Source organism: Hemicordylus capensis, chromosome 3 (genome assembly GCF_027244095.1).
Source record: "Hemicordylus capensis ecotype Gifberg chromosome 3, rHemCap1.1.pri, whole genome shotgun sequence".
Lineage (NCBI taxonomy): Eukaryota > Metazoa > Chordata > Lepidosauria > Squamata > Cordylidae > Hemicordylus > Hemicordylus capensis.
The window spans coordinates 319,842,875-319,863,309 of record NC_069659.1 but is presented as its reverse complement, the minus strand read 5'-3'; the positions used below and the strand labels follow the sequence as shown (position 1 = coordinate 319,863,309).

The 20,435-nt window shown below is 41.7% G+C and overlaps 1 protein-coding gene and 1 long non-coding RNA gene across 4 annotated transcripts in view; one reads left to right on the top strand and one right to left on the bottom strand.

The window, feature by feature from the left end:
- The window catches only part of RNF13 (ring finger protein 13), a 103,696-nt gene that overhangs the window by 9,818 nt on the left and 73,443 nt on the right, over nucleotides 1–20,435 (bottom strand). For all 3 annotated transcript variants that reach the window (XM_053308201.1, XM_053308202.1, XM_053308203.1), the window contains 3 exons: nucleotides 18,065–18,155; nucleotides 14,067–14,172; nucleotides 9,075–9,168 (listed from right to left, as the gene is read on the bottom strand). In XM_053308201.1, the coding sequence (XP_053164176.1) occupies nucleotides 9,075–9,168; nucleotides 14,067–14,172; nucleotides 18,065–18,155 (291 nt within the window). The remainder of the gene's footprint in view (nucleotides 1–9,074; nucleotides 9,169–14,066; nucleotides 14,173–18,064; nucleotides 18,156–20,435) is intronic.
- Nucleotides 1,680–12,162, top strand: LOC128350241 (uncharacterized). Its single transcript, XR_008319208.1, has 2 exons — nucleotides 1,680–2,224; nucleotides 5,540–12,162. It is a non-coding gene; the product is annotated as an uncharacterized LOC128350241 (long non-coding RNA).

Below are 20,435 nucleotides of genomic sequence, written 5' to 3'. Positions count from 1 at the left end.
TTTTATAGATGAAAAACTGGCTTGCTACAAAGCATAAAGCTGGAATGATGATTTAGATGGATGCAGACATAATCCATTACTGAACCCTAAGGTTAAGTAATGTAGCCCATTACTGGTAACCTCTAGGTTGGACTATTACAATGTGTTTTATGCAGGGCTGCCTTTGTACATAGTTTGGAAATTTCAGTTAGGTCAAAATGCGGCGGCTAGATTGGTCTCTGGGGTATCAGATACCAGATCGGGCCTTCTCAGTTGTCGCCCCTGGGTTGTGGAACACGCTCCTAGGATATAAGAGCATTATCTTCCTTGGAGGCCTTCAGGAGAGCCTTAAAGACCCATCTCGTTAGCCTCTCTTTTAATGATATCTCGTTTTAATTTTAATCTGGTTCAAATGTTTTTTGACATTGTTTTATTATGTGTTTTTTTTATTTTAATGTAAGCCACCCTGAGCCACTTTAGGAAGGGTGGTATATAAATTGAATAAATAAACAACAAATAAATAAGGGTCAGTTCTGCAATTCTTATCTCAAAGCTCACTGGGTGATCCTAGGCAATTCTCAACTTGAGTCATAGGGCTGGTGTGAGAAGATGTCCCTTTGACATTTTAGGAGGAAGGATAGGATTCACATGTATAAACCAGGGCTGCACAACTTTGGCCCTCTTGTAGATGTTGGACTATAACTCCCATCATCCCTGACTACTGGATTCCCAACCCCACTCCCCCTCAACTTCTGGGGGACCGAAATTGTGCAGCCCTGGTATAAACCAACAAAACAGATAACAGTGTTGAATGACCAGACTCTTCGCAACTGAAGCAGTCAGGCTCAGGTTGCCAACATGAGGCAGGAACAGAAACATCAGAACAGGGTCTAAGCAGGGTCTGTTCTTCTCATGCTCCATTTTTATTCCGTTCATTTCGCAGCCAGTTGATACTGCAAAAGGGAAGATCTTTGTGATTTCTCCTGCGGTTTCTGGAATGGGAATGACCAGGGAGCAGCCACTTAGGACTCCAAATCTCTTCAAGACTGATGGGTGCTTCTAGTTCTAATTCTGCCTGTAATGCATTTTTGGAATGAAGAGCTCTGTCCTATAGTTTCCATCAATAATGGATTTGCCAGAGCACCCATTCGGTCCCCGCCCCCCACCCCACAAAGGGCTCCTTGATCAAATATTTATCATTTTTCCAGCGGTTTGTACATTTAGACACAACTTGGCAGTGTTTTTGAGTACAAATTGACTGGCATTTAAATGTCACACATACGAATGCTCAATGTAATTAATTAGTAATAGTAATAAGTAATAGTCTTTACAATAAACACATCACAAAGTATAGCTGTTTACAAGTCTCCAGGAAAAGGAGAAGGGAAAACAGAGAGGCTTGAAAGCTTTTCTGGTGGTTGTTTTCAAAGCAGAAAAATGTATGAACACAGTATATTAGCTGTTTTACTCTAGTATTAATATATTTTGCTAATATTACTATATCGTGGTTTAAGATCATTTGGCTTGGAAAAATACAAGGGGACTACAAATTTTCTTTAAAAATAAAGTAAAAATAGCCTGTGCCCTTGCCCTTTCAGACACACAGTTTATAAAAAGAGTAAGCCTGTAGCTGTGATCATAGGAACAGCTAATACAGCAGCTTATATGTGCCTGGAAGGTAACAGTGCATAGCCAAGAACTGCCTGGAATCCAGGGCATGAAATGGTGGCAGACCTACCAGGAGGAGAGAAGATAGTGCTCTTGCCAATCATTAGGCAAAGAAGAGGTGCATTCTCAAATCTCATAGTAGCACTGGCTGATTAGAATCAAACAAGAGGTGACATTGGGAGATCCAGGACACTTTGGGAAAAGTTCAGCAGCAACCAGAGGCAGGAGGGAGAAACCCTGATTAGGCTCCTGGAGCTTTCCCAGACAGCAAGGCTTTACTGCGAGTCTGAATTTGCTCAAAAAACCGGACACAAATAGTGGATTTTTTTAAAATCCTGGACATAAAACGGGCAATGCGCAGAGAAGAAGCCGGATCATGTGTGAAGTGCTCCCCAATATCTCACAAGGACTTCGGCTGCAAATACAGCCAGTCATGTGCAAACACACACACCCTCCGTTCCAGTGAAGAAGCAAGCTACAAGCCCCATCTGGGAACGCTCCTGGTGCTGGGAGAAGTTAACCCTTCCCCCCAGGGCATATTCCTGATGAAAACCCTGCCTGCCAAGCTTGCCAAAGGGTAAGTAGCAACTTTTGGAGGGGGTGGGTGGGGGTGGAGAGGAGATTTTCACCAGAAAACAGTGTGGAGGAAGGGTCCTAATCCCACAGTGCTATGCTCCTGACTGGATTCACCCATCTAATGGTTGGTGTTAACGTCTTCAAAAAACAAAGAAGAATCCTAATGTTGCTTTCTCAAAACATCCTGTCTAGTTGTGCCCTTAGAATGAAGAGGAATCTGTATTAAGTATTCCTTCCCAGTCAGATAGGGGAGGCAAAAGGATGAAGACATTCAACATTCCTGCTTCTCAAATGGGAAGGGAAAGCGGATAAATTGAAAGTTCATTCAGTTTATATTGGGTGACAGACAGGAGGAGTAGAGAAAGTCCAAACAGGGACTGACATATACCCTGTTTCCCCGAAAGTAAGACCTACCCTGAAAGTAAGACCTAGCAGTAATTTCTGATGTACCGCTAATTGCCCTAGTGCATTTTTGGGGGCTAAAAATAATATAAGACACTGTCTTATTTTCGGGGAAACACGGTAGGTGACTCAACCTCGATCAATTTACTTCTCCAGAAGTGGTTAGAACTTCAGCCAGGGCACGAGAGGGGAGAAATGGGAGCATGACGGTTAGCTAGACCAACACGCTTCCTTGCCACACCCTCTGGGAAGCATATGCTGAGACATATGCCGAATGTGAGAAGAGTTTTTCCCTGAAATTTTGAACCCTAACCAGGTTTCAGGTGAAATTCTCCCCAGTCTCTGCAGAATCTCTGCCGACAAGCACTGAATGTAAGGCTGTTGGGGGAACATGGTTAGAGATTACATCAGCATGGAGGGCGTGGTTAGCAAGGGTGCTCCCACTCTCCCTCTCCCTGTGTTCACTGAAGGCAGGGATAATAATGAGTAAAAGAGGATTTGGGCTGTGGTGGAACTACCATTGGGCAACCATACTGAGTGAACATGGGCTGCCCATTAGGGCCGGGACCATGCGCCGCCAGCCTCCTCAACTGCCCGCCTTCCTCCCTCATCAGCAAAGAGCCAGCAATCATGGGGCCAGGGCCAGGCCAGGGCAGCTGCCCACCCTCTGCCCTCTGCCCACCCTCATCAGCGCCGGCCGACAAGGACGAATGACATCACCCCTGAGGTGTATTGCTGGGCAGTTGCCTCACTAGCCCACATGCCGGCTCTTTGCTGGTGCCAACAAGGGCATGTGGGCAGTTTCCCCAGCCCTGGCCCCATGCATGTCAGTTCTCTGCCAGCACTGATGAGGGAGGGAGATGAGTGGCTGCGGAGGCCGGCAGCAGAAGTGGGAGCCCCCCAAAAATCCAGCCGCAGGCTGTCGCCCATGTTACTAGGCCACGGAGTTTGTGAAAACAAAACATTCAATAAACAAAAAATTCAGTAGCCCTTCCAGCATAGTCTCCGCGGGGCCACATGGAAGACTGATTTCGCCAGAGGGACAAAGGGAGAAATATGATTAGGGCAGAACCCTAAGATTAAACCCTAAGAACTGATTTAAACTGCCAAAACATAAACAGTCTGCTCCTGAATGTATTTGCTAAGAGGCAAATCCTACCAATCTCAATGCAATGAGTGCCCAAATAAGTGTGCTCAGGACTGGCTTTACAGTGCAAGCCCATCCATATTTACTTGGAAGTACATTTTATTTTTAAAATGCATACCCTGCCTTTCATCCAAAAGAAACTCCATATCCTACTACATTTAATGGAGTTTACTCCCCAGGTAAATATGAATAGTTTTTCAGCCTTCATTTCCTAAGTAAAAGAAAAAGTTACAGCATCAAAGCAAGACTTGATTTACACATGTCACAGCTGCCACGTGAAAGCTGATTGTTAGCTTAGCTGCCGTCACATAGAGAGCCTCATCAAATCTCTGGGACTATTTTATTTATGCCAGTGCAAACCTTCTTTTCAACCATTTGTGCAGGTACAGGCAAACCTCGTTATACGTGGACTCAATATCTGCAGTTTCACATATCCATGGGTGTCTAATTGACACCCAGTTTCATTATCCATGGATACGAAAGGGTTAAAACCCACATATCCACAGTTCCTAGAGGGCCTGAAGTTACCGCAGACGTCACTTCTGGCCACCATTTTCTCTGCAGGAGCCCAGGAGATAGGAGGAGCCATTTTGTGGCTCAGTTATTTTTTAAAAAAACATTCCCTCCTGCAATATTTCACGGTTTGTGGGGCATTTTGCAGATTGTGGGGAGGCACATGGGAACATGGTACAGTAAACAGTTTCAATTATTTTTGCCTTTTTTGTTTTGTTTTTGCTGTTTTCTCAAGTTTTTTTCACCTTTTTGGTCCATTCTGGAACCTAAACCCCCTTTTCCCATAGGCATAATGCCTCGTTACTCACAATTTTGCTGTAGTAGCAATAGCAATAGCAATAGCACTTACATTTATATACCGCTCTATAGCCGGAGCTCTCTAAGCGGTTTACAATGATTTTTAGCATATTGCCCCCCAACATTCTGGGTACTCATTTTACCGACCTCGGAAGGATGGAAGGCTGAGTCAACCTTGAGCCCCTGGTCAGGATCGAACTTGTAACCTTCTGGTTACAGGGCGGCAGTTTTACCACTGCGCCACCAGGGGCTCATAGGCAAGGAATGGAGCCCCCGCAATTAATGAGGTTTGCCTGTATAAAGAAAATTGTCCTGATTGGACAGTGAGCTTCTGCACACACTGAGTGCTACTATACAGAATGGCCAACATTGTTACACAGTTTTCTGTCAGCATTTCTGATTGGCCTGTGCTGCTGTGGGCATTAAAGGAAGCACACACACTTCAGGTATACAACTTCATTTGGAAACAATGGAAGTTGCACTCTCAAAATGCCGGTTGTGCAACTTTAGGTATCTGCACAAGTATGCTCTTGCACAAGACCGTCTTTTAATGCTCACAGCGGTGCGGACTGATCGGCAATACCCAAAGAAGACTATGCAGCACATTGGCCACTGCTTTCAAAATCCCTCCCCATGCAAGCTGGCTCTTAAGTTATAGAATATCCTCCCTCTTGAAAAAAGTCTGGGAATAGAATATCCAGTCTTAAAAGCAATGGCTTAATGACATGACCCACTGGGTCTCTTCCAATATTATGATTCTACTAAGCAAGAAAAAAACATTATTAGTCTAAGTAGATATGTGGGTACCTTTGTTATTTATACAACATCTCACTCACACTCTATAAATAAGGAATATCTACAAACCTAGTGAAATAACATGCCTAAAGAAACATGAAATTATGTCTTGAAATACAAAAAGAACCAAATAACACTCTTTTTATTTCTCCTCTTAATTAGCTTCCATCTGAAATCCTCAACAGCGAGAGAAATTAACCTTGGTCTCCTGGATGCAGAAACATGCCTTTATTGTAAATTCATGCCCCAGAGAAACAATTTTTTTTAGCAAAGTTCAGTCAGCCTTGCAGAGGTAATGCCTCATTAATTTTTTTTTTTAAATGGGAAACTAACTTTGCATACGACACTGTGTGCAAATTTTCAGCTGAACATCTGCTTTGTAGGTAGTACTACTAGCAATATCATCAATAATGCAGAAGTTATCAAGGGCAGATGACACATAGGGTGCCCCACAATCCAAGCTGATTTTCAAGCCTCGTTTATTTTGCATTTCCATAAATGCAATGGAACCAAGAGACTGATGGGGAGGAGAGCTGGTCTTTCAGCAGCGAGCATGAACTGTCCCCTTTGCTAAGCAGGTCCATCCTGTTTTACATTTGGATGGGTGACTACATGTGAGCTCTGTCAGCTGTAAGATAGCCATAGCTCAGTGGTTTGCAAGCAGAAGGCTCTAGCTTCACTCCCTGGCATCTCCAGGTAGGGCTGGCAGAGACTCCTGCCTGAAACACTGATGAGCCCCTGCCAGCCCATGTAGGCAATACTGAGCTAGATGGACCAATGGTCTGACTCAGTATAAGGCAGCTTCCTAGGTTCTTATGATCAAATTATGCATAGGCCAAAGGCAAGTCTCTATATCCATTCTTGTCTAACCATCGATTTCTAAAACACAAGAGTATACTGATGACACACCCTTTTCCTGCCAGCATCTCATCCTGTGGTAACAATGGAGGGGATTAACCAGCATTTAGTGTGTGTCTGGGAGTAGGTAGGAATAAACAAGCTGAAACTTTCAGATGCGGCAGGGGTATTGGCCAGGAGTTCCTGTGAATGGGAGCAGTTGTACAGCCTGTTCTAGATGGAATTACACTCCCTTTCAAGGAGGAGGTATACATCTTGGGGTTGGTCCTGGATTTGGTGCTTTCTCTGTATAACTAAGTGGCAAGGATGGCAAGGAGTGCTTTTTACCAGCTGCAGTGTTTCTTGGAGAAAGCAGATTGTCGGGATGCCATGTTACCTGGTGGCCTGTGTGGCCCTGTGGAGTCTGGAGAAGGGTGTGGCATTCCTCCTGTGGGGCTTTTGTTATCTTCAGGGGGCAGTGAGGATGAGAAGGGTCCAGGGCGGTCAGATCCTGGTGGGGTTGAGAGGGCAACGCAGGGAGAGCTGCAGGAAACAGCTCCAGGGAGACAGCTAGGTTGGGTGTGGCAGGAAACAGGAAGCAAGGTCAGGAAGGGGGCGGGGCTGGAAGTAGGCTTGAAGCCCTGTCGGCTCTGCATTGGGGTATTTAAAGACAAGGCAGCTGATGATGAGGGGCTGCTTCTGAGTATGGGAGCCAGGAGTTATCCAGGAGAGGGAACTAGCTGAATGCAGCAAGCCAGGAGGAGGACTCAGGTGACCAACTAACCTCCTCCCCTGTCTGTTCCTGAGGCTGACCTTTTCTGTGCTAACCCAGTCATTCTGGGATTCAAGAAGGGCCAGGAGCCCACCTTGTCCCCTGGGAGTCTGACTACAATTACCCATGCACTAGTCATTCCCAGGTTCTCGGTGTGGGGCCACCTTTAGAGTCCAGAAACTTCAAGTGGCTCAGACTAATGTTGCCAGAGTTTGGTCTGGGGCTCAAAGATTGGTCCATACAACCCTGGTCTAGTATCATCTCCACTGGCTGCCTGATTGTTTCCAGATTGAGTTTAGTACCAGTTTGAACTTATAAAGGCCAAGAAAGCTTAGGATATTTCAGGAACTGCCAGCTCTTAGATGAACTTGCCTGATGCTTAGTGTCAGAGGCTCTGCTCTCCATCCCAGCCTTGTCAGGAGCGGAGCCAGGCTGGCGGCGGCCCATGTGCGGCTGCCACCGCAGCCCCCTGGCCCCACCCCCCGTGTCTGATGTTAGGCACAGGGGCATGATCTCCCTTCCAAATGGGGACACGTGGCCTGATTGGGAACAGCCTGGGTTCTTTGAACCCATTCGCCCAATGGTGGCTCAGCCCCTGACCCTTGTGCAGTATCAGACTGACCTTGTGTGACAGAAGAAAGGGCCTTGTCAGTGGTAGTGCCAGGACTATAGAATGAGAGATTAGCCTGGCTCCATCTTTGAGTGTTGGGGGCCATTTTTAAAGACTCTTGTTTCAGTAAGCCTTTAAAAACCTATAATTTAAAATGTGCTATCATTTTAGTTTGTTGCCTTACTTTACTGATCCTTTGTGATTTTATCAAGTGATTTACATTTTTTAATTTGCATGTTGTTATAGAAGAGCAAGATAAAAAACTAAACAGACAAATAAATAAATAATAAAAGTCATATGAAGTAAGCAGCCAAAATGCTTTCCCCCTTTTAAGGCAACCATCACGATGCTGATGTCCTGAAATGTTCAGTTCATTAGCCTTCATCATTTTCCATTTTTGGTACCTAGAATGGCCTCCCAAGAGATCTATTCCCTGCCTTTAGGTGGACCCTAAAAAACAGGACAATTCTAATAAATAATATGCCAGTGGGCTTTTAAAAGAACTGGTTCTTTTTAACTGTGCCTGTTTTACTACTGTGTTCTAGTTAGACTGTTGCTTTTAAGTTCTTTTAGTTTATTATTCTGTTTTTGTGTTTAGATTATCATCTGATGTTTTTAAATGCTGAAAGTAGTCTTGATTTTATTTTAATACAGAAAGGAGGAGCATACATTAAATACATGAAATACAAAGAAGCCATTTCATATATATTAAATATTATTATTATTAAAGTTATTTACATCCTGTCCTTCCAGTAGACTCAACAAAACACATACAATGTAAAATAAAACATTAATAAAGTTAAACAAGTTAAAAGACCAGACTAAAACCACATTTAAAATTACAAATTTTAAAAGTTTCTAATTAAAAGTTAGTAATAGAAAGCTAAAAACTGAGAACAAAAACTAAAAAACCTACCAGATATAAGCGGCAGATAAAACATTAAATACATTTCTGCAGCTGGCTCACTAGCAAACAAACAAGTGACATGCCCAAACAGTGAAATGGGGAGGAGGGGCTCACAAAAGATCCTGGCTCTTCTGCCACGATTTGTAGAGTTATGACGAATCAAGAGGCACACAGAAGTCTCACTGTGCTGACATCACGCTATTCATATGAGTAGATCACTTGCATGAGTAGCTATTGAAGACAGCCAGCCAGCTCCAATAACATATGAACTGATTCATCTGGCTCAGTACTAACAATCCACATCAAGAACAGATTTCTAACTCAACGACACAGAGACCTTTTCCAGTTCTGTTACCATGAGCTGCCTTAACTGGAGAGGCTGGAGACTGAGCATGCGTACAAATCACACATGCTACATCTCAGCTGCCCAGATTTGGAATCTCTGCAGTCCCCCTCACCCACCCCCTCCCCCCACCCCAGTGTTCTGGAAACATTATCCTCTGGCTTTTAGATGGCATCCAAGATCAGCGGGCAGGGACTGTTTAATCAATTTCTAAAAGGCCACTCTTACCTTTCTTGAACTTATGTACAGGAAGCTTCTTAAGCTGATCTTTTTGAAGCCGATTTCTTCTTGCTCTGTGTCTGTCCTGGACAAATTTTGTGATCTTGAAAAACACAGACAGAAATTAAATGTGGAAATTCAAGACTTTTTTTTTTTTTTTAAGGCACAGAGTATTTGCTTGTGTTCTGAAGACAGAAAACACAGTAAGCGTAACAGTCTAAGAGTGAAAATGAGAAATCTTTATACACATTCATAACCAAGACCAACACTTCCAAAAGGCTACAATGCTTCATCCTCTCTGACATCGTTGTAGTGCCCACTACACAAAGCAACTAAAAGCAAAATTGAAGCTGCTCTAGGACAGCCAATGAATAAACTATGCACTCTTGTCAACCCTAGAAGCATTCAAGCAAGGCTGTATTAAAACACAACATTTTGTTTCTTTAAACAATTCAAACACGTTCAGCACTTTAAAAAAGAAAAAGCCCAGTGGGTACCAAATATGAAACTGGATAGAAACAGTTATTATGGAAGGAAGCACCGGCTACTGGACAAGAGCCACTTTTGACATCTACTACTGTGTTGTATTAATGGTATTTGCTGAGTTAGGTGTATGTGCATGTTTTACATTATTACCATCTATTGGTAATAAGATGGTAAATTATTGCCATTTATTTAATAATAAAGTGTAATATATTATTAATAATAATTATTATTATAATAATTAAAACAGTCAGACAGGTGTTATTGACTGGTTTGTTTTACCCAGACATTGAGTCCTTCCCAAGGACCTGGGATGGCTGAATTTTATTATCAATATCGTTGTTATTATTATAGATATCATTGCAAAATATAGGCTGTTCCCAGTAAAGTTGCTTTTTGTAATTGGCTGATGGTGATTTCTGTGGCCCCTATGGTGTTGACGTGCTCTTCAAGGTGTTTTGGAATAGCACCTAGGGCGCCAATTACTACTGGGATGATTTTGGTCTTCTTCTGCCACAGCCTTTCAATTTCAATTCGTAGATCTTTGTATTTTGTTATTGTTTCTATTTCTTTTTCTTCTATTCTGCTATCCCCTGGTATTGCTATGTCGATTATTTTGACTTGTTTTTCTTTCTTCTCGACTACAGTTATATCTGGTGTATTGTGTGGCAGATGTTTGTCTGTTTGTAGTCGGAAGTCCCATAATATTTTTGCATCTTCATTTTCTACAACTTTTTAAATTTTATGGTCCCACCAACAATAACAATAACAATAATCATTATGTCTTCTTCTTGTTGTTACTGATGTTGTTGTACGGAATGGCCAGTGCATAGATGAGAAACCCATGTATGCCACCCTTGGGGACGAAGCCACAGCTCAGAGGCAAAGCATTGGTATTGCATGCAGAAGGTCCCAGGATCAATCTCTGACATTTCCAGGTAGGGCTGGGCAAGACTCCTGCTTGAAACCTTGAAGAAGCTACTACCATTCGGTGCAGACAATACTAAACTAGATGGGCCAATGGACTGAATCGGTAGAAGACTGCTTTCTATGTTCCTAAGGTGCCTTGAGGATCTTTTGATTGAACGCAACGGTGGGATATAAATTGAATTAATAATAATACATAGCAGTACTTGCAAACCTGGCAGGGACATATTATGCTTTCTTCCCTGAGGGCCTCCTTCCTTGCCTTCCCAGGTGCTATGTGGTGAGTTTTTAAGTGGCTGCTATGCTGAAAATTGTTATCTGCAGCCATCCTTTGTAGGAAGGTGCCAAAGCAGAGACTGGGAAATTGTCTCTTTTCAGTGATGTAAAGGACTGGCAAGCATTCTGGTGAAACCAGGCAGTCTCAAGACAAGCTCATAGCCATGCACTGCACAGGGAAATTCTCCAGAGATGTGCAATTCAATGTTCTCCTTTGACTGTACATAGAGTAAGCTTATTCAGGCAGCATCCCCAGGGAGATCAGTGTTTTTAAATAACAGGCAAGGCTTCCTCCGGGGAAGTTTAAATTCTGTTGTGTTTGACAATCTGTCTTTGGGAGCATCATCCTGTAGCTTTACCCTTTGAGGTCAGCATAATTTTTTACTACTTATGTAGGAGAATGACACAAAATGAAGAAGTGGATTTCTGAGGAAAAGAAACTTCAGGTGGCTAAAACAACTTAATGAGCCCAAACCATTCCAAGGATGGCTGCTTAACTCTGAAAATACACTTCCATCTTGCCATAAACAAAATACATCTGAAAAAATAGTCACATTTTACAAGTTAGACTTCAAAACGAGGCCTGCCCTCCAAATTAGGTCCTTTATATGTGCAGATCAACATTCTTCAGTGAAATGAAAGAACATCTGCAGGTGCACATCAGAGTTAAATTTCTCTTGACAGGGACATGGTGGAGCCTGGATTTTAGTGTGTGTTTGTATTTACCAATTCACTTAGTTCTAGTATCTAACCATTATTTTGGCATCTCAATTCTAGCCTAACTCTGCAACTAAAAATCCCAGAGCAATGATTCACAAGTAGCTAACAAGAGCTACAAGTTCCACAGAAGTGCTTCCAAGACTACATGCACCTATCTTTTGAAGGACCTTTTGAGGAACTATTGACTGGGGAAATTAGGAGACCAATATTCTGAAAGCGATAGGAACCTCTTTTTCCAATGTATACATGGAGAATATTTAAAGACACAAGCAACCAAATACCAGTGGCCTGGTTTTTCATTAGAGGCTATCCGTGTCAGTCAGGAGCGGTTGAGACAATCAATTGATCATATATTGCTTCACTGTTTATTTTATAGATATATACGGCTAGTACTTTTGTCACCTATTTTGTCTAGATTCCCAGGTAGGCCATCGGCCTCTTATGTGTCTCTCCTTTTGTCTGACAGTGATATTAATGTTTCCACCAAAGTGGCAAAATTTTGCCACATTGCAAGCTGTATAAGAAAGCAATTGGTAAAATCATGAGTGTTGACTGTACTATATATTGCTATATTGTAAAAGGTGTTTTGTAAGAAAGTACTGGCAGAATCATGATTGTTGGAGGTTACTACTTATCTATTGTGCTGAATTTTTGTCTAGTCTATGACCAAAATAAAGATTCCTTTCCATTAGAGGCTACCATAAGTGCATTTTCCCCCACTGCAAGGGTGGTTATGTAGAAAAACTCACATAAACCTATCCCCAATAGTTGCTTCCTTGTCCTAAATGTGCTGCAATTTCTCAGCACTTGTCAGATCAATTCAAGGGGCATTCAATTTGGTTTTTAATTAAATCAGCTGTTTTCTTCATCACACAAATACAACTCAGAGAGAAATTCACTGGGCATGGCCTGAAAATTGTGCATCTTTCTCTAAAGTGTTCATTAGAAAAGACAGGATGAAAAAAGAGTAAATGTCTAATTTGTCAGTTTTGTCTCTGGAGGTTCTACAGCTATCTCATCTATGAAACATACCAATCCAGCATGGCATTCAAGGAATATGCTAATGTCAGCTGTGATGCAGAAAACTATCAATTTCACTTTTAGGATAATAGGTGCAATTCCAGCTGGCCCTCCGGTGAGACTGTCTCAGCAATCAGATCAGAAGGGTACTTTTCTGAATTAACTTGCACATATCAGTCCCTATAAAGAAGTTCATTGCACCGAAAAAGGAATTTCCCACCAAAAGGCATGGGGTTGTAGAATAGAATGGAGGCAGTTGTTTCCCATGGGGCAGCTGCATGAAGAAATAGTTTTGCAATAAAAAGCAACTTCACTTTTTGTGAACCCATGAAGGAAATAGGAAACACGCCCAGTTGGGTCACTAGTCCAGTGCAGATATCATCATGCTTAGTGTAAACTATGGTTTGCTGTCTTAACCCCAGTTAAGATCTCAAACATACAATGAAGTCTTTAGCTGAACAAGCTAAGCCCTGCCCCCCGGCTCATAGGGAGGCACAAGTGAGACCTACTTATCACTTTGCAAGTAATAAAGGTAAGAAACAGTCTTAACTATGATTTACTTGATGCAGTTCCAAAGTTAACCATGGTTAACACAAGCCAAGTTTCCCCATCCCACTTCAAACCATAATTGCACCTCTTGGTTTCTGGCCACTCCTTCACCATGGTTAAGTGTCACGAATATGATGAATATTTATATACTTCTTTTCAACAAAAGTTCCCAAAGCGGTATATATATATGAGCCATTTTGGAAGGGCGGTAATATATATATACACACACACACTAGTATCCCTGTCCCAAAGGGCTCACAATCTTAAAAAGAAACATAAGATAGACTCCAGCATCAGCCAATGGAGGGATGAAGAGCTGGGGATGGATAGGGCCTTGCTAAATAAAGAGAATCACCACTTTAAAAGGTGCCTCCTTGCTCAGTTAGAAGGTTGTGCCTGCACTGCACAGAGCCATAGAGATATCTGAAACTTTAAAACTGCAGATGATGCACAGAGGCAAAACTATCACATTGTTTCACCACAATTCCTGTAAAGATCCCGTACATGAGAGGTCCAACTGTGTGATTAAGAGGTGAGGGTGCACACCTCTCCCTGCCTCCACATCATTCCTTAATCTTGTATTGGTACAGTTTGTCTAGACTGCTCCTCAACACATGCTCCACATATTACTTCAAAGTAGGAATTGTAGCATGTGTAGAGGGGCAGTTCAGATAAACCACTCCATGTGCGATTAAGGAATGGCACACTGGGGAAGAGACGTGTGCATTCCCGGAGTGCTCATCTCAAAAATCACAGGGACCAGGCCACTTGGGTGAAGTATCTTCCAAACCAGTCCCTCAAGGATCTGGATTGAGATGATAGTATGCTGGGAGTTGTGCTGTGGCCATTTTCTGAGATCATGACAAGCACTCTGATATACCATTTAGATAATCCTGCCAAACCTTTATTTCTTTCCTTTTTTAGAAACATACATACACACAATGGACCACTGATTTCAGAAACTCAGTAGTGCTGTACATATATATTACCTGTGGAGGGAAGAACATGCAAGATGGTTATACTTACCATAAAAATAACAATAAGGATGAGGCAGATCCCCACAATAATTAGGAATGGGATTAAATAGTACTCCAAAGGAAGGCTGAACTCTGGGATTAACACAATGTGGCCTCTGTGAAGGAGGGAAAAGGAAGACAAATTGGTTTGGTTGAACCCTACCAAATAAATCTTCCTTACAAAATAAACTTCAGAGACGCAACATCAAGAATGAATTCAGTAACTTGGGCTTCACAAGACAAATAGCAATCTCCATTATACTACTAAAATATAATATAATACAATTATTTAATCAGCTAGTTCACTAGCTAGTATGATGACAATATAATAACGATAAGAAGTTAACATCTATCCTCACTATAATAAGGGCTGATTGCCATCCCATGCCTCAACTGACAAACCATTTCTCCTGAAAAACAGTTATGTCAAATCCAGTCTATGTCACTCCAAAAGCAATGATTCTGATAATCAAATTCCGGATGGGTTTGTGTTATTGTGTTCGTCTGCTGCAGTAACACAACAAAGTGTCTTATAGCACCTTAAAGCTAACATTTATTTCAGCATAAGCATTTGTGACCATATAAACACAGGCTGACATCCCGACTAATGCCGCACTTGTGCAATGAACAAAGTTGCGCTAGTGCTAGCAGACTGTGTAGCTGCACTGAAGTCACGGGGATTTTTGGAACTGCACAACTGAACAAACATGCCACAAGTTTGGTGCACCTTGCTGATCAAGCACAAACATGTTTGTGCTCGTGCAACACTAGTATGAAACACAAGCTCCAGACTTAATGCAACTAGCTGGTGCAGTAGACTTGTGTCAGTGCAATGTCTTAACACAAGAGCAGCACTACTCACAATGTCAGCCACAGAGACTGCACAATATCGGGAGTGACTTCCATGCATTTGGCAACCTATGAAGTGCGCACAGGATTCAGTAGTTTTTCAGGTTTCCAGATTTGATCTGCTTTTTAACTAATTTTAAAATGGGCTTTGAAGCTGCTTTGTATTGTATTTTATATTTTTCTTCTTCTTTTTTGTCTGCTGTTATTTAATGTGTGATGTGTTTTTATTGTATATTTTAAAACTCTGTTGTGAGCTGCCCAGAGAACAATTTGTTATGGGGTGGCTAAGAAATAAACTTTATTATTATTTATTAGCTATCCAAAACAGAAGAGCAAGAGCTCTTCGTCTGAGCCCATACAGCTGACATTATATTAGCAGGGTGTGCTACTTACTCATACAAAAGTGGGAGATGTTTCAAAAACAGAAACTCGAACATTAGAATATCAGACTTGCTTGACCAAAAGGAGCTGTGAAAATTTGTTTGACCCAAAAAGCGTTTCTTGATATTGAGCAACCATCACTATGTTTTGTCCTTTACCAGTTACCATAGTAAGCTGATTTTACATCCATAAAACAAATCAGGTTTTTGATGCTTCAATCCATCAATAAAATGGACTATAATCAGATTTTTAATCTCTTAGTTCAAGAATAAACATTAGTGTTTTCATATGCCTTAAACATCACTATTACTGCTTAAGGCAGAAACCAAACTACAATTAAGAGGGCAAGGTTAAAAATAAGATAAATAGAATAAGCTTGGTATTGGTACTTGTAAATTAACTATTTTGCTGCAAATCAATCAATATGGCTGACATTAAATCAGCATATAATTGTCGAATTCCATCAATTTTGACATGAAATGCACATCTGGGAGCATAAAGCTGAGAGTGCATATTTTGCACATCAAATTTACATGATGCTTCTCTTAAGGTAACTTCTAACATACAATATGACAAATACAATGAATATTCATATCCTCCTTTTCAACAAAAGTTCCCAAAGCAGTTTGTGTGTGTGTATATATGAATAAATGGGCTCCCTGTCCCCAAAGGGCTCACAATCTAAAAAAGAAACATAAGATAGACACCAGCAACAGCCACTGGAGGGATCTATCAAGGGATATTCTCAATATCCCTTGAGAATACAAGATAATGACTGAAAGCTCATTTTTCACATAAAGATTTAAATGAGCAAATCAATAGTATATTACTCTGCTGCTCGATCAAGGTTGATGAGCAGAGGGCAGGTTCCATTGTCCTTCACAGTGCATAATTACTGGGCTCTGAAGCTCAAAAGGTGAGACAAAGCCTTTGCAGAGGAGACAGTGATGGGGGGAGAGTTGGGGGTGGCCAACCAGCTCCTGGGAAATCATTTGCAACCCTCACGATTCTCATGATTTCTTTGCCCACTTTCTCCCACTGGCCTCTTCCTTCCCATTTCCCATCAGTAAGTTCTTTTTATAGCTGGCTTTTAGAGTAACACATCGTCATATAATAAAAAATAAAAAAATCATTTTCAAAATGCTGCAAAGCCCTTCTAGTGAAACTGCCAATGCATTACTAACTCTCCTATTTACAGTTCTGGTCTAAAAAGCATTACAAATACAGAATTCTCTAAAAGCAACAGAAATACTTTGATGAGCCTTGACTGCAGTTTAAGTACAAAATAGTTGAGAAACAATTTCAAAGTTAAAACTGAAAACTTAATGTCAAGTATTTATTACATTCATTTATTTTAATATTTTACTGGATAGATCTAAAATCACTTAAAATACATAGAAATAATTCTATTTTACATATATGTTGGTCATATCTCTAAACATTAAAACATGCATACAATCTATTGGTTATATGAGTACATGCAAAAGGGGGAGAAGCAAAATTAAAAAATTGAGAGACAGGAAATTAAGTCATGGAAATCCTGTTGGGCAGTTTCTGTTGACATCAAAAGGTTCCAAAATATTCTAAGGGGTTTCCAAGTCTTTTAAAACATATTTCTGGTAGCAATTCTTCCTTCCCATACATGTTCAACATATGTTATTTTATATATAAACAGAATCTCCAACATTTCCTAGCTCAGCATCCTGTTTCCCACAGTGGCCCTCTCGATGTCTTCAGGAAGCCCATAACCAGGAGATGAAGTCACGCCCTCTCTCTTGCAGCTGCTCTCCTGCAACTGGTGTTCACATGTATTCTAACTGAGCCTGTAGGTAGCCTATAGCTATCAAGACTAGTAGCTACTGATAGACCTGTCCCCCATGAATTTGTCTAAGCCTTTTTAAAAGTCATCAAAGCTGGTGGCCATCAACACATCCTGTGGCAGAGAATTCCATAGACCAATTATGTGCAGTGTGAAAAACTACTTCTTTTTGCCAGTCCTGAATTTCCTGGTTTCATGGGATGAATCCTGGTTCTAGAGTTGTAAAAGACCGGGGCAGGCTGGGGGTGGGGGATTTCCTACCAGGAATGTCCTACCTTTGCAATTGCATTCCTACCAAATACGTTTAAAAGGTTCCAAGAGATGTTTTATACCCCCAAAGATTTTTCATAGCTGGAAATTTTCTTTGAAGTTTTACAGGGCTGTAATATCACCTATAACTACCTTAAGTGGTGCAGCAGATAAATGCTTGACTAACAAGCAGAAGGTTGCTGGTTTGAATCCCCACTGGTATGTTTCCCAGACTATGGGAAACACCTATATTGGGCAGCAGCGATACAGCAAGATGCTGAAAGGCATCATCTCATACTGCATGGGAGATGGCAATGGTAAACTCCTCCGGTATTCTACCAAAGAAAAACACATGGCTCTGTGATCGCCAGGAGTTGACACCGACTCGATGGCACAACTTTACTTAAATATCACCTATATGGAGCCCAGATCTATTGCATAAAGAAATACCCCTCTAAATATGTGGCTCAAAAGGTCTTATGACATTCATGTTAGGAAATAGAAAACATTCCCATGTCTGGACATCCTATATCCACATCTCCCAAATAGCAACTGTGCTGCATGTTTCATTAGCTAAACAGCAATTTTACAGAAATTCTCAAATCTGAAATAGCAAAATTCCCACCTATCACAGGCTGTAATGACTGACAAACTACTAGAGGGATAATGAATATCACAAATAACTAAAATAAAAGTAAACATATGCATACCTCTTGTCAAAGGTGAATTCTTCTTTGAGGGCATTCGCTGATGATTCACCAATAAAGACAGAAGGAATGTCAATCTTCTTTAAAATGTCAACTATTTAAAGAGAGAGAAGAAAAGAAGAAAAGGCTAGCAATAACATAGACCAGTGATCTTCACTATTTTTCAAGCTGAGGCTGCTTTGGCAAAAAATCTTCAATGTGAGAGCCATTTCTCACTGTGCTGACATCCAGACAGCAGTGTGCTTTCCTTAGTGATGGTAGAGCCCTTTAAGAGACACAGAGCCCTTTTTAAAGAGCTCTGTGGGGAAGCACTAGGAAGGGCTACACTTTCCAGCCCTCTGTGGATGCCTTCCAAGATGGTTCAGGAGAACAAGAGCACTCAATTTATCTTGAAGAATCCCCTCACCCAGTGCTGGGCAAAATGCAGCACAATATGGTGAGAATAAGAACAGCCCTGCTGGATCAGGCCCAAGGCCCATCTAGTCCAGCATCCTGTTTCACAAAGTGGCCCACCAGATGCCTCCGAGAAGCTCACAGGCAGGGGGTGAGGGCTTGCCCTCTCTCCTGCTGTTGCTCCCCTGAAACTGGTATTGAGAGGCATCTTGCCTCTGAGGTGGCCTATACAGAATAATCACTGCCCATGGTGCCAGGCCAGGGCTGCTCAACTTCGGCCTGTCTGCAGATGTTGGCCTACAACTCCCATAATCCCTGGCTATTGGCCACTTTGGCTGGGGATTATGGGACTGTAGTCCAAACACAGCTGGGGGGCCTAGGTTGAGCAGGCCTGTGCCAGGCGGACTGTGAAGACTATTCAGCTTTGGTTGAAGCTTCACAAAGGCCCAATAAACAACTAGTCATGGAGCTGCACTTACAGTTGATGGGGGCTGCCAATAGCCCCCCGGCCTTACAATGAGGAACACTGACTCAGTGAACTAATTTATGGGTATTGGAATTGTTGAAAATGAGGAAATCACAACACAAAGAATGAAGGTGTTACAGCACCTACAGATCTACTAGCCAGGTCACCAGTGGTGAGTGCCCCCAGCCGTCTGGTAAGCAGGACATCCAGCACCACACAGATCTCCTCACCCCAGAGGTTTCATTTCCACTGCCATTTTTGAAAGGGGAGAAATAGCAGGAATCCCTCCTGAGCAGCAGGTGAGGTGAGGAATCCCGCGGTTTCTTACAATTTCCGTATCCCAGTGCAAATGATAGAAGATTTGCTTTCCTCCTAAGTCCTCTGCGTGCCAGAAAACGATCTGAGGAAAGAGGGGCAACTACAAATAATGGCCAGCTTGAAGCTATGCCTAAATGTATGGATCCCTGAAGATGATTCACAGTACAATATGAAGTACGGTACAATGGCTTCATATATGTAGGAAGGTATGATGATGTGCATTTTTAGCAGATAAAACACCTATCTGAAAAACATTTCTATTAGTGAAGTTTCTAGGAGCAAACAAAGATTCAGACGCTTCCAAAAATATTTAAGAGAACATAAGGCATTATTTGATGTTATAATGTGATAATACAACATATTTTTATTACGATGTTAACCTTCCTTAAGGTTAACATTATAATAAGTTAACTTTAACTTATTATAAGAAGTCAACCAGGCTTTCTCTGCATTGGCTGTTTGACTGCCAATGTGGTTTTAATGCTGCTGGAGTTATGTCTACGGGCTACTGTTGCAATGTTAATGCTGTTAGTGATATGTTGTTCTTTTACTTGCTACTACTGATTTCTTATTGCTCCATCAATCATTTTTATTGCATCTTTTACATTTCAATGTATTTTTATACGTTGGTGGCCACCTTGAGTGTTTCACTGAAATGTAATGGCATGATATAAACATTTGTAATAAATAAAATAATAATCCCCTTCCTTTCTCTCAGCTTGTGCCCATTGAGCATAATTAAGGAAATCTAAAGACGGTGCCACACTTCTGAATGGAAGTCCAGTCTGTGTTCTCTGCTCTCCCTTACCAAAAAATTCCATTCTCCTCTCCTTTTTTAACTGCCTAGCTAGCAACTTCACCATTTCCACCTTTGGTATAAGGGCTAATTTAGACACTTCTTTTGCAGCAGCTGGTTGACTTGCATCTCCTCACTGGAAACCTAGGAGGGGAGATGTGAAACCTCTATCACAGCTGCTGTGGAAAAATAGGAGAGCAGGAAGTGTGAGGCATTCATGCTTCCTGCTCCACCCAAATCCACATCAGGTCCAAGCAGCTTTGTGAACAGTTTTCAAAAATTACTGTGTGTGCCGTCAAAAGTCCCTTCCCTGTGGTGGCATTTCACATGGAAATAGTAACCTGTAAATGCTCCTTGCCCCCACGCAAGTGCTTGAAGTATGCATGCCAACACTGCTGTTA